At 36.8% G+C, this 14235-nt stretch overlaps 1 protein-coding gene across 6 annotated transcripts in view; it reads left to right on the forward strand.

Annotated features, from left to right (window-relative positions):
* Positions 1 to 14235, forward strand: part of LOC131431977 (fibronectin type-III domain-containing protein 3A) — a 157425-nt gene that overhangs the window by 108823 nt on the left and 34367 nt on the right. For all 6 annotated transcript variants that reach the window (XM_058597975.1, XM_058597976.1, XM_058597977.1 and 3 more), the window contains one exon: positions 2952 to 3139. In XM_058597975.1, coding sequence (XP_058453958.1) covers positions 2952 to 3139 — 188 coding nt within the window. The remainder of the gene's footprint in view (positions 1 to 2951; positions 3140 to 14235) is intronic.

Here is a 14235-nt window from a genome sequence, read left to right on the forward strand (position 1 = left end):
TTTTTTTTTTTGTAAATCGACATTCAGTTTTAAAAATCGAGTCACTCAGGGGTTTTGGTACCTCATAACAGTTCGGCTGAAAAGTTCGTATCGTTTAATAGAAACACGCATTTTTTTGCCAAAATTCGTTTTTATTATTCAACATAATTTCCATCAGAGGCGATACAGCGATTATAGCGATCTTCCAACTTTTCGATACCATTTTTGTAGTACGATTTGTTCTTTGCCTCAAAATAGGCCTCAGTTTCAGCGATTACCTCTTCATAGCTTCTAAATTTTTTACCAGCGTGCATTCTCTTGAGGTCTATGAACAGGAAAAAGTCACTGGGGGCCAAATCTGGAGAATACGGTGGATGAGGGAGCAATTCGAAGCCCAATTCGTTTAATTTCAGCATGGTTTTCATCGACTTGTGACACAGTGCATTGTCTTGATGAAATAAAACTTTTTTCTTCTTCAAATGAGGCCGTTTTTTTTAAATTTCGTCCTTCAAACGCTCTAATAACGCTATATAATAGTCACTGTTGATGGTTTTTCCCTTTTCAAGGTAGTCGATAAAAATTATACCATGCGAATCCCAAAATACAGACGCCATAACCTTACCGGCCGATTGTTGAGTCTTTCCACGCTTTGGGTTCGGTTCATCGCGTGCAATCCACTCTGCTGACTGTCGATTGGACTGCGGAGTGAAGTGATGGAGCCATGTTTCGTCCATTGTTATATATCGACGAAAAAAATCGGTTTTATTTCGATATAACAGCTCCAAACACTGCTCAGAATCATCAATTCGTTGTTGTTTTTGATCGATTGTGAGCTCACGCGGCACCCATTTTGCACAAAGCTTTCTCATATCCAAATATTCGTGAATAATATGTCCAACACGTTCCTTTGATATATTTAGGGTGTCAGCTATCTCGATCAACTTCACTTTACGGTCATTGAAAATCATTTTGTGGATTTTTTTCACGTTTTCATCGGTAACAGCCTCTTTTGGACGTCCACTGCGTTCATCGTCTTCGGTGCTCATATGACCAGTACGAAATTTTGCAAACCACTTACGACTTGTTGCTTCGCCCGGTGCAGAGTCTGGATAACACTCATCAAGCCATTTTTTGGTCTCGGCGGCACTTTTTTTCATCAAAAAGTAGTGTGTCATCAACACACGAAATTCCTTTTTTTCCATTTTTTTCACAACAACAAAAGTAGCTTCACTCAAAATGCAATATCTCACAAACTAATAATCAGACAGCTGTCAAATTTATACACGTATCTTTTGAAGGTTGGTACTAACTAAAAATGGTATGATGAATTTAATTCTAGTGGCGCCTTCTCATAGAAACGATACAAACTTTTCAGCCGATCTGCTACCCATTTTGACTAATATTATTATTTTTTAATGGGTATGTGCACCTAGTATAAATTTAAGGGTAAAAAAAATTCTTGCCCTTCCAATTACCACAATCTGTACGCAAGCCAGCAAGCCGAAATTTGTTTCGTCCGAGACGTCAGTTTAGACATTATGCAATGCAACAGCATTAACTTTACGTCTGCCTAGCGGTTTATGTTGAACCGTCAGGTTGCGGTAGCAGTTCAACATAAACTACAGTTCAACGAAACATTAAATTAGTCATTTCAAAACTGTTTTGTCACATTTTCAAGTGAATCGAAAAGCTTTTGGGCCTGTGCGCCTAGCACTTACCTCTTCGCAGTATGATATAAGCAAAGGTAAATGGGCCCATGACTTTCAGAATTTTGTTTCGATAGGCTTGAAAGTTGAACAGAATATCCTTAAAATCAGTGTTGGTGATTGCCGAAAATTTGACAGAAGCTGCTATATTGTATACAACATTTTCAATCCGGTAGAAGATGCTACAAGAACTCGAGTCTCTCAATGCATGAACCGCGAGAGAAATTTTCTACATTCCTTCGTTCCACTTCATACTCTGAGTATTTCACGGCCCTTAAAAAAATTACAGTCTGATAATGATCGTTGCTGTGTGGAATTTCCCAAGAGAGAATCGCAAGTTGACAATTATCGCAGAAAATCGAATCGATGATTCAACTTAATGATTCTCATACTAGGTTGCAATATTTCAAAACCCTTGTGTGGAGCATTCGCATACATTTTCATAGACACAACTTATACAAAGATTATATGCACATAGTTAGAATAAGCGGCAATAGTAAAATGATTCTATCACAATTATCAACTGCCTGTATAGAATCGGATCGCGAAACGAGAATAAGCGACCGTTTGTTGCTTCAGAGAAGATCCCCACAGCAGCGTGCTAACCTTTGATTCTCAGAAATGTCATCGAGAGAAATTCGCTTCCGCACTGGTGTCGATTCTATGTTAAATGAGCCATGCCGGGTTTTTGTTGTTGCGATGATTTCCAACTCTCTTTTATGGCACTGATTCAATCGTTGAAGAGTGGCCAGAGAACGTTCTGTGATACGATAAAAGCCATCCTTGCTTAAAATGTTTTATTATAAGAAAATGCAAAAAAAAAATGATTTTTCAAAAGCCCTTTAACTCGGTCCCAAGAAGCGAATAGGTGAAAATTATTGGTTTTCTTTTGCGACTGAATGTTAATAGAAAACACTTTGAAGCATTAAGTACCGTCCTGTTGACGTGCACCAATTTCCGAAAACATCAAGTTGTTGAAGAAATTCAGCATCGCTTTGACTATCAATTTTTAAAAACAGTTTGACAGAGAGAGCTTCCGAGAGAGAGAGAGAGATCAACGTTGTTGATGTAAAGCAGAAACAGGAGAGGTCCCAGGTGACTACCTTGTGGCACACCAGCGGTAAAGGTAAACGTATGGAATATCTTCCCGTGCTATAGAGCCATTATTGTTTTCCAGTTTTAAACGAACAAAATTATAACTAGTTTCATCATAGCTACATGTTTGAGAGTTGTTAAACTGTTGTATTTCTTTAATCTTCTTTCCAGGTCCCGTAACCGTGCCGATGGTGTCTCAGAATGGTACTCCTCCCATGGCAATGCCGGTGCAGGTTCCACCGGGTCACGTAATGCAGCAGATCGTTGACGAGAATGGCACCTTACGGCATGTTATCCTATCCACTCAGCACCAGCAGCTCGGTCAAGGTGGCGTCCAGCATCACTTGCATGGACATTTTGTAAGTTTCACTTTCACATTCATTCTATCTGTTGTTTTGAACAATATTGTTATTTCGTTGCGAGGAAAATCGAAACCAAAAAAAGAAAACATTTGATTACGCAAGCCAATCTGTGCTACTTCAGTTGCTCATTAAATATTATCATCGCCGCCGAGAGAAAAAAATAAGAAAGACCGAAAGCGTTTTGTTTCCACTGAAGTAATTCTCCGACGCTATATTAAATTCACTTAAATTGCTTCGTTTGCTGTTGAATAGCGACCAATAAATTAGCATTTGTCTATTGCAGTTTCGCTGAAACGCCACGCTACTATGTAACATCTCTATATTTTCTTCCGAAGCGTGTTGTTAGGTCATAAATCGAATGAGTGAGAAAAATAATTCATCTGTCGTAGAATTTGGTAGGCTGCAACTGTAAGGCAACTAGCCGATTGCATAGTTAACAAATATAAATCAAAGGGTAAATTGTTGGAAAGGTTGTTGCAACACACTGACATTGCGTTTTCCAGTATGGTATCTAATGAAACCTATTTAGTGGCACGAAGCAATAACAACAACAACAACAACAACAAAAAATAGCAGTAACTAAGCTCCTACAAAGGTCCAAAACGCACTTAAGCGAAAAAGAAATGCGGAAGTAATTTCTCGGCCGTCGCCTTTCGTCCTTCCTCACCACCGCCGTCCGCAGCGTTTATCTGTTTATTTACACTGTGCTATTGTATTTCGCACCCAACGATACACTTCCATCGCACCGCACCGCACCGCACCGTACCGCAAAAGGCAATTCCAGTAATCCATCCGGTCGTGCACCGAAAATGCACACAACCAACTCCCTACCCTACACGGTCGGTCTCCGTTGTTTCACTGCACCCGGAGTGGTACACAATGTAGACAAGTCGGAATTCCCGGTGTTTCGGTCGAACGAATCTGAGGTGAAATAATTCAATCCACGGCGTCGCGTCTCGCATCGTCTTGCAACACTTCAACCGATTGATGAATTCCGAAGAAGTCGACTGGATCTCCGATCTCGTGAGACTTTGCGGTGGTCCGCATTTTCTGATCTGATAGGTTAAGGCTCGAAATTACACGGTAGACTTTTTGTTACATCACCCGTAATTGTAGGTAAAATCTGCACGTTGGTTAGAGTCGGAGAGAGTCGGTTTTTTTATTATGGTTTGTTGTCGACATCTGATCACACTGGCATATTCAAAAATAATGTTTTCATTTATTTAACGTATAAATCTTGAAATGCATTTATTCAAGTTTCCAAGTGGTAAAGCGACTACATTAATCTCACATGTCTTTACCGGGCAAACGGTGGAAATGAAAATATATCGGGTATGGTTTGTGAATGCTTGATATAAAGTCACATGAGTAAAAAGTAATATAGAAAATAGACCTTTCTGAACTGTTAGCATTGCCTTACTCGATGTTTTTTTTATCGCTACTCCAAAGTAACATTCAATTGGCGAAACAGTTTGAAAAAATGGACAAAATTCACAGGTTAGAGTGCGGTCTACGGAGTTGCAATATTTATTCAACAACATTCTCTCATCAGTCTTGCAATATGTGTGGTAGATAGTGTGGAAAGTAACTTTCTTGGGAATGTTAGAGCCGATACATTTATTCCAGCGATTTTAACACTGTTTGATCCCGTCCGGAAAACTAATTTTCCGGGTGATCTGCAAAATAACTTTTTCGTCGCGTCGCACAGTGGTCCAAAACTGGAAAAAGACGGTCAATAGTCTGTACTGACTTTCACTGATTTCTCAAAACTAACGTGTCTTCGAAGAAGTTTTACAAGATTATATTACGTTTCTTTTGAAAGTGGCACCCTTATTTTTGTTAAGGAGGTAGTACCAATTCGAAAAAAAAAATTATTTTTCACAAAAAAAAATATTTTTTCCATCTCATTTTGAAAAAAAAAAAAACATTTAAAGTATTTTTGCTGAAGATATAAATAATATTAAAAGAATATTTTTTTAAATATATTCACTTTATTTTAAAAACATTTTTTTTTATTTACCCAGAATCTACCTCTATTACCTAAGTATCTACTAAAAAGTGCGCATAAATACGCATAAACAAGCTCATGCTTGCACGCGCAGCTTAAGCAAATTGTTGTGATTATTATTTTGTTTACTTTTTGACAATTAACAGTATTAGAAAAAAAACTAAGTGGAACTCGATTTTTTAGACCTTTTCAAAGTTTGTTTTATATACTGAAAATCCGAAAAATTATCAAAAGTTCAACACATATTAAAAAACCTGTTTTAATCCACCTAGTGGTGTAATGATGCCTTTCTCATATCAATCATACTATCATATATAATACTGCGATTCTTGAAATAATAACCGAAATCGGTTTGTTTGACCGTCTACTGATAAAAACTATCAATTGGAAAAGATTTGAAGTCGATTTAGAGAATTTTTAAAGGTTTTTCCCCATTTTCAGTGATGGTATAAAATTTTAAACCCACTTTACCCTATATTTCCGGATCCAGAAGTCGGATCCGCATGAAATTCAGGAATTACGTATGTCGGATTCAAATAATATTCAGGAATTTTGTATGGGACTTCAAGACCTTTCATTTGAACCTAATTTTGTGAAAATCGGTTTCATCAGCCATCTGTGAGAAAAGTTAGTGCACTTATTTTCACTATTTTTTGCACATTTTACCCCATAATTCCGAAACCGGAAGTCGGATCCAAATAATATTCAGGAATTTTGTATGGGACCACAAGACCTTTCATTTGAATCTAAGTTTGAGAAAATCGGTCGCGCCATCTATGAGAAAAGTTAGAACACATATTTTCTTTTTTTGCACATTTTACCCCATAACTCCCGAACCGGAAGTCGGATCCAAATAATATTCAGGAATTTTGTATGGTACTTCAAGATCTTTCATTTGAACCTAAGTTTGTGAAAATCGGTTGAGCCATCTCTGAGAAAAGTTAGTGCACTTATTTTCACTATTTTTTGCACATTTTACCCCATAATTCCGGAACCGGAAGTCGGATCCAAATAATATTCAGGAATTTTGTATGGGACCACAAGACCTTTCATTTGAATCTAAGTATGTGTGTGTGTGTGTATGTGTGTGTGTGTATGTGCGTATGTGTGTATGTAACGTTTTTTTGCACTAACTTTTCTCGGAGATGGCTGAACCGATTTTCACAAACTTAGATTCAAATGAAAAGTCTTGTGGTCCCATACAAAATTCCTGAATATTATTTGGATCCGACTTCCGGTTCCGGAATTATGGGGTAAAATGTGCAAAAAATTGTGAAAATAAGTGCACTAACTTTTCTCAGAGATGGCTGATCCGATTTTCACAAACTTAGATTCAAATGAAACGTCTTGAGGTCCCATACAAAATTCCTGAATATTATTTAGATCCGACTTAAGGTTCGAGAGTTATGGGGTAAAATGTGCAAAAAAAAAAGAAAATATGTGTTTTAACTTTTCTCATAGATGGCGCGACCGATTTTCACAAACTTAGATTCAAAAGAAAGGTCCTGTGGTCCCATGCGTTATTCCTGAATTTCATGCTGATCCGACTTCCGGATCCGGAAATATAGGGTAAAGTGTGTTAAAAATTGTACACCATCACTGAAAATGGGGAAAAACCTTAAAAAAATTTCTAAATCGACCTCAAATTTTTTTCCAATTTGATGGTTTTTATCAGTAGACGGTCAAACAAACCGATTTCGGTTATTCTTTTAAGAATCGAAGAAATTTTTTTTTTTGCCTTTCTCATATAGAAAGGTTATGCAATCACTGTGAAAACCGTTTGAACGTTTGAACCGAGGCCCGGAGGGCCGAGTGTCATATACCATTCGACTCAGTTCGTCGAGTACGCAAAATGTCTGTGTGTGTGTGTATGTGCGTATTTGTGTATGTAACGTTTTTTTGCACTAACTTTTCTCGGAGATGGCTGAACCGATTTTCACAAACTTAGATTCAAATGAAAAGTCTTGTGGTCCCATACAAAATTCCTGAATATTATTTGGATCCGACTTCCGGTTCCGGAATTATGGGGTAAAATGTGCAAAAAATTGTGAAAATAAGTGCACTAACTTTTCTCAGAGATGGCTGATCCGATTTTCACAAACTTAGATTCAAATGAAACGTCTTGAGGTCCCATACAAAATTCCTGAATATTATTTAGATCCGACTTAAGGTTCGAGAGTTATGGGGTAAAATGTGCAAAAAAAAAGAAAATATGTGTTTTAACTTTTCTCATAGATGGTCCCATGCGTTATTCCTGAATTTCATGCTGATCCGACTTCCGGATCCGGAAATATAGGGTAAAGTGTGTTAAAAATTGTACACCATCACTGAAAATGGGGAAAAACCTTAAAAAAATTTCTAAATCGACCTCAAATTTTTTTCCAATTTGATGGTTTTTATCAGTAGACGGTCAAACAAACCGATTTCGGTTATTCTTTTAAGAATCGAAGAAAATTTTTTTTTTGCCTTTCTCATATAGAAAGGTTATGCAATCACTGTGAAAACCGTTTGAACGTTTGAACCGAGGCCCGGAGGGCCGAGTGTCATATACCATTCGACTCAGTTCGTCGAGTACGCAAAATGTCTGTGTGTGTGTATGTGCGTATTTGTGTATGTAACGTTTTTTGCACTAACTTTATGGGGTAAAATGTGCAAAAAAATGAAAATATGTGTTCTAACTTTTCTCATAGATGGCGCGACCGATTTTCACAAACTTAGGTTCAAATGAAAGGTCCTGTGGTCCCATACGTAATTCCTGAATTTCATCCGACTTCCCGATCCGGAAATATAGGGTAAAGTGTGTTAAAAATTTTATACCATCACTGAAAAGAGCGACAAACCGTAAAAAGTTTTCTAAATCGACCTCAAATCTTTTCCAATTGACATTTTTTATCAGTTGACGGTCAAACAAATCTATTTCGATTATTCTTTTGAGAATCGAAGAAAAATATTTTGAAGAATACCACAGTATTATATATGATAGTTTCATTGATATGAGAAAGGCATCATTACACCACTAGGTGGATTAAAACAGATTTTTTAAGATGATATATTGATCGTGCGACGCTCACTTAGAGATATGCGAAACAGTACCGATGAGCAGCTCCGAACCGATCAGCTCACTAAAGGGAATCGATTCAGTGTACCAGCTCATCAGTTCATTTAAATTGAACTGAAGGTTTGTTTCGAGCGCCGTTTTTCTTTCATATGCATGATCGAAATAATTGATGCACAAAAAACAATGCCATACGAACTAACTGGTCTGCGAATTATTATTATGGTGAGCAGCGGTTCTTTTAAAAAGAGCTGTGAGCTATCAGCTCACTTTAAAGATTCGATTCACTGGAATAGCTCAGGAGTGAATTGCCCATCTTTACGCTCACTGCAAAAGTGAGTTACAGAAATAGCAGACGCGTGACGCCCTCCGTTTCTTAACCATTCATGGTTTCAGCATGGCCATAGTGAAAATGAGTCTATGCCGAGTTTTGCATTAAGCAGTTCAATTTGAACTGCTATGCACTGATGACTCTAAGACGAAAAGTAAACAAAATTCAAATAGTTCTAGATTTTTCAATATCATATTTAAGAAAAGGGATCTGAAATTACTTTGTTGAATAGTAAGTAGCGTTTTCTCAAGCTCGTTTTCCTGACGAATTTTGAGTTCATAGGCTCATTTGAAACGAATACTAGTTTTTTTTCGTCCAAAGACGCAAATCACTTGCCAAATCAAAAATTTCTTATCAGCTCAAACGAAATTATATCTTTGGCAACATCTCTCCTCAGTCAGAACATTTATAAGCTCATGTTTTAAGTCATCCGGTTTGACTACTCACTGATATAGAAACAGTGATCAATTTTGCGTAGACGAATCGTTTTTGGTGGTTTTGTAGATTTTAGGTGGTTTTGACAATGTCACCCTGGATGTATTTGGCGATCGTAAGTTACATTCCATAATCCTTACATAATCCGTAGATGTCCGCTCAAGCAAACGTTTGAGAACGCTGCACACGGCACATTACGACAGATTCAATCAAATTTAACGATTTCAAGATTGCTAAATCTATTCTCGTTGATTTTCAATGTGGGTAAAACAAAATTCTTCTTAGAGAAAGGGAAAACTGAAAAGTGAATCGAGTTTCGAACTCAAAACAAACTCGAACATGCAACAACTAGCTCTTTTGACGTCCGGGACGTCAATTTTTAATCTTGTCTACTCTGTCGGCGTTCATCGCAAGTGACATTTACAACCATGCTCATTCATCGAATAACATTTTTTATCGCCATTCACCTGACAGGGACAGAGTAAATTTGTCTATCCCTTTTCTCATAGATTACTGATTCATAACGTCATTCGAGAAAGATGAAACATCCTATGAAACAAATCAAACCTTTTTAATGGGTTCGAAAGATGATATTCTTTCAGGTGCCAATAATTTCGTAACGACGTAATTCGTAGATTATGTAGTGTACATTAAATAAGTTATTACCAAAAACAGTTTTTTTTTAAATTTTATAGCGTTTATTAGGATAAATTGTTTTAACATGATTTTCGAGTTTCATTTAGACATTAATTAATTGTTTGGATTATTCGTTCGTATTTGAAAGCTTCGTCGTATGAAATGCAATCATCTTTATCGCCAATCTCTACAAACACTGTGGATTTCAATAAACTGGTCCCAGAACTGAATGAAAACTTGCTTCATCCAAAGTTTTGATCAATCTCGTAGAGTAATAGTTTGTCCTGGTCACGTTGCATGTCGCGACTTTTCCATGTCATTCATTCATCGGTATCGCGATAGTTAGAGTGTATCCTGCTCGATTGTTGTTCGTGTAGTTTTTTTTTGCTCTCTTCATCGTAAACTGCACGTATCACTTATGGATGACTCGACTGTTACGACGATGGTATGCATTTACTTCCGGCTGTGTTTAGATTACGAGCGTGGATAAACTGGTCCGTGTTCAGTGAGCATTTCTGCGACACACGAACATCATTAGAACTGCTCTTTTTTGTGTTTCAATAATCACTGGCAGATCGGTATGTAATCTTCGAAAAGACAAAACATTTTACCTAGCATGATCGTACGATGTTTAATTGTTGATTTTTTTTGACGTGATACTTTTTGTTAGTAGTCAGTGGGAACGGTTTGAAAAATCGTAGCACATTTGAAAATTAAATCAAGTAGTACTATCTTACTTGTTTTTTTTTTAATGGTTCATACTCCATCTTGGGCCACCGTTCTCTAGTCCCTCTGAACTTCCATTTTTCGGATGCTCGAACCTTTTTGATTGGGTGCAACTTCAGTGAGTTAGAAGGATATTTGTTCTTGGGTACAAATTGAACGTTGTTGGCGGTATGCCATTTGTTAATCAATTTCCCGTAATGACAGTGCTAAAACATCACGAAACATTTGTGTTTCTTTTTTGTCCACATGAGCAAATCGCCTGCCAAACCCAATACTTCTTTCTTGCTGTTTAAAATTCGCCTTGCAGTATATCTTACGTCTAGTATGACAAAATCGATCTAGATTCTGGGATGACAAGCTACACGGTTTTTTTGTGGCGTGTATGAATTCTACGTAGAAAACTGTATTGTACGTTTTCTATGTGGAAAACCTAACGTAGGTAGAAAAACGAACCAACTTCACAAATACACCGCCTGAATAAAGTCCTGACCGCTGAATAAGTCTGCGAAATTCATTTGGAATCTAATTCGATGATTGAAAGATCCCTGACAATTAGAACTCACGGTATTGAAGAATTGAAATAAATTTTAAATCCATTCCTTCAAAATGAAAGACTTTCCAAAGTTTGAGGTGTTTGATTTGATAAAATACTATAAATAAATTTCAGTCGATCAATTTTTCTCTCGTTTCACTCTTAATATCAATGTTATCTGCAGAAACAAGAAGCACGTGTGACTGGTTGATGATATTTCTGATTTTCTGCACGATTTTTCTTCGTAATGCCTCTTCGAGTGCTATATCAATCGATAATATAGAGAGCGCATCACCTTGCTTCAATCCATCTAACGTCACAAATGCATCGGATTTACCAACTATCTTACCGCTAGCCTTCGGAGCATCGCATCCATGTGCCAGCATGATCTATCTCAGTTCGTTGCGTTTAACTTGAAACTTCAAATAGATAATGGTTCCGTAAATTGTATTCCCGGAACTCATCAAGCATTTATTGCAAGGTAAACATTAAAAACACCGAACGGATATGGTAATTTCACAGTTTTTAGTGGAAAAAATACTAGTCAACTCTTTGGGATCGATTTAGTGGTCCTAAAAAGAACCAATCAATCTAACTTCTGTTCTTGTTTGTTTCTCTGGAAGCAAATATCGTATTTAGCTTTTTTGGATTGATTTGTTAGTCCTTAAAAGGACCAATTTATTTAATTTGTTCAATGTTCAACAAACTCGATGGTATTTTCTTTAAATGTGAAGGACCTGTTCAATAGATTATGAATTCGCAAGCTGTACTTCCGAAACTCGTAAAGGTTTTTTTGCTACATCAGAAACACGGGCTCTTTCTTGATTCTTTATGGCCATTGATGACTTTGCTATTCCAATGGACGAAGTATCGTAGTCAATTTTTGGAATTGATTTGTTGGTCCTAAAAAACGATAAACTACTTGTGGACTTCGTTCATTATTTCAACCAATTAGCCAATCCCCAGTTTTTCAGGATCGACTTACTGGTCCTGAAAAGAACCGAACAATTTCCATTTAAAGAATATGGCAACACACTTGATGCCATATTCTTTAAATGAAAATGATAAGTTAAATATAGATTTCACTCACTTGACGTTGATAGCGGTTTCTTGTAGTACCGTGATCACAAATCTTCGGTAGATCAATTTTGAAAATTTTACGCAAAAATATGACTGTTCCTGGCGGATAACAACGAAATTGATATGACGCGTTCACTACATTAAAATCATCACCCGAGCATATGATAGAGTCAAACACGTGACATGAATTTACATTTTTGGTGTGTGTTGATTGTAAATTGTGAATGGTAACCGACTTCCGGCAGCACCAGGAACTCCTGTTTTTCGCTGCTCATCATCAATGTAATGTTCCAAAGACGTTAGAAAGCAGAATATGTCAAAGTTTGCCACGTAATACTTGAATTGGCAAGTAATTTGTGACAGCTGAGATAACCTACGGGTAGCTATACTTAAAAGGAATGCTTCCAAAAGTATCTAGTTGTCTATCTGTGGTTGGATTTAGCCTCGTGCCATTGCTTGAAAGATGGTTTGGAGTGATATGAGGCTAATGAGATCAACTTCGTGCCGAAGTACTTTAATCCCTTGAACGCACCGGAACTACGATCAATTAAGAAGTATCTTCGATTTGATTTTCTTAAAGTTTGGAGATGCAACCGATCATCATGGGTGAATTTTAGCGTATAAACAGAGATCTTTTTTATGCGTTTTTTTTATGCGAAGTTTCAGAGTTATGCGATTTTTTAATGCGATTTTTCAGAGTTATGCGGATTCCCTTCTGCGTAAAAAAGACTTCAGCGTATTTCCTTGTTCTGCGATGTCGTTTCGTACACTCTTTACTGTAAAAACGGTTTACAATTACGATGGAAATCCATACATGTTGGTTTCTTAAGTGATTCATTGTCATTGAAAATATTTTCTTCTTTCGGCCTACAACCCATTTCTACTTGGTGAAGTGAAAAGTAATTTACTTGAAAAACTTTTGTCGGTTACGTCACTTATACAATCATATCTCCGGAACCAAAAGTCACAGCCATTTGATCTTCGAACTTGATCAATGGCCCGACAGTAGCTTTCAAACGATCCCAAGTTTGTTAAAATCGGTTCAGCCATCTCTGAGAAAATTGAGCGGTAAAAATATCTTCGAAATGTGCACACACAGACATTTTCCGATCTCGTCGAACTGAGTCGAATGGTGTATAACACTATGGGTCTCCGAGGCTCCGTTCGAAAGTCGGTTTTTCTAGCAATTCTAATACCTTTCTATAGAGAAAGGCAAAAAAAATTACTTGGGTGGTTGCCAAATGAAAGACATAGCCAAATGCTTAGTCCACTCGAGATCTTTTATAATGTCAATTCTCTGTCGGTCGGTGACTAAGAAACACAGTTAATTTCTATTCAATAAATGAATACTTGACCACTATCTACAAGGTCAGCTTTTCCCTTCTTTTAATCTATTATACAATCCATCGAATACCCACTTGATTCAGATGGTTCAAAATGATATCCGGGAAGAAAATTGGAGTTACGAGTTTTGAATGAAGTTACGTATTTTCAAAACATGATAAATTTTCATGGGATAAGATTTATTGTCATATTGATTTGAATCATTCTGATCAAAATGTCTGGAATAATGTTCATGCCCTTATGAGACGATGAAATTATTTCATAACTTTTTCATCATGACAATGGAAACGGTTTCCATTCCATGTCGTGGAAAACAATAAAAATCGCGTTTTATGATATTATTTTTCTAAATAATTTCGAGATTTCACCCGATTTCTCGTCAGTGCGGTCAAACACGTTTCTGAAGTGTGCTTGCGTTCATTTTTTTTTATTCAATAATATAATATAATATTAAGGCACACTGCTTAAGCTCTGTGCTTGCGTTCATGTTTTCGATTTAGCAAGCGAGGTATCCAGTAGCAGAATGTTTTTTTTTTTTTTCATTAGAAGGAATCACGCTCAGTACTGATCCTGATTGCATCTACTAGCTTGCAAACCTTCACTCTCCTGTTGGTCAATACAATTTCTTGAACTTTTTGACATTTGACGCTAAGAACTTTATGGTCAGTGGAGTTATGATCACCACGAAACTCTCGAGCCAATACTGCTCAGTGTAATCGGAAAGGGCAAATTTTTTTTTTTTTCCATAAATACGTTTATTTCTTAAGGCAGTTTACATAAGTTTTTCTTCGCCGTAGCATCACTTTTACATAATATTCTTATCCTAATTTAATTCTAACATAGTCACAACGTTTTGAATTTATTAAAAAATATTCTCTTATAGCTTAAATATCATCTTAGGTAACTCGTCATTAATTATGAAATCTACTCGGAAATATTATTTGAA

The sequence above is a fragment of the Malaya genurostris genome, chromosome 2 (genome assembly GCF_030247185.1).
Source record: "Malaya genurostris strain Urasoe2022 chromosome 2, Malgen_1.1, whole genome shotgun sequence".
Classification (NCBI taxonomy): domain Eukaryota; kingdom Metazoa; phylum Arthropoda; class Insecta; order Diptera; family Culicidae; genus Malaya; species Malaya genurostris.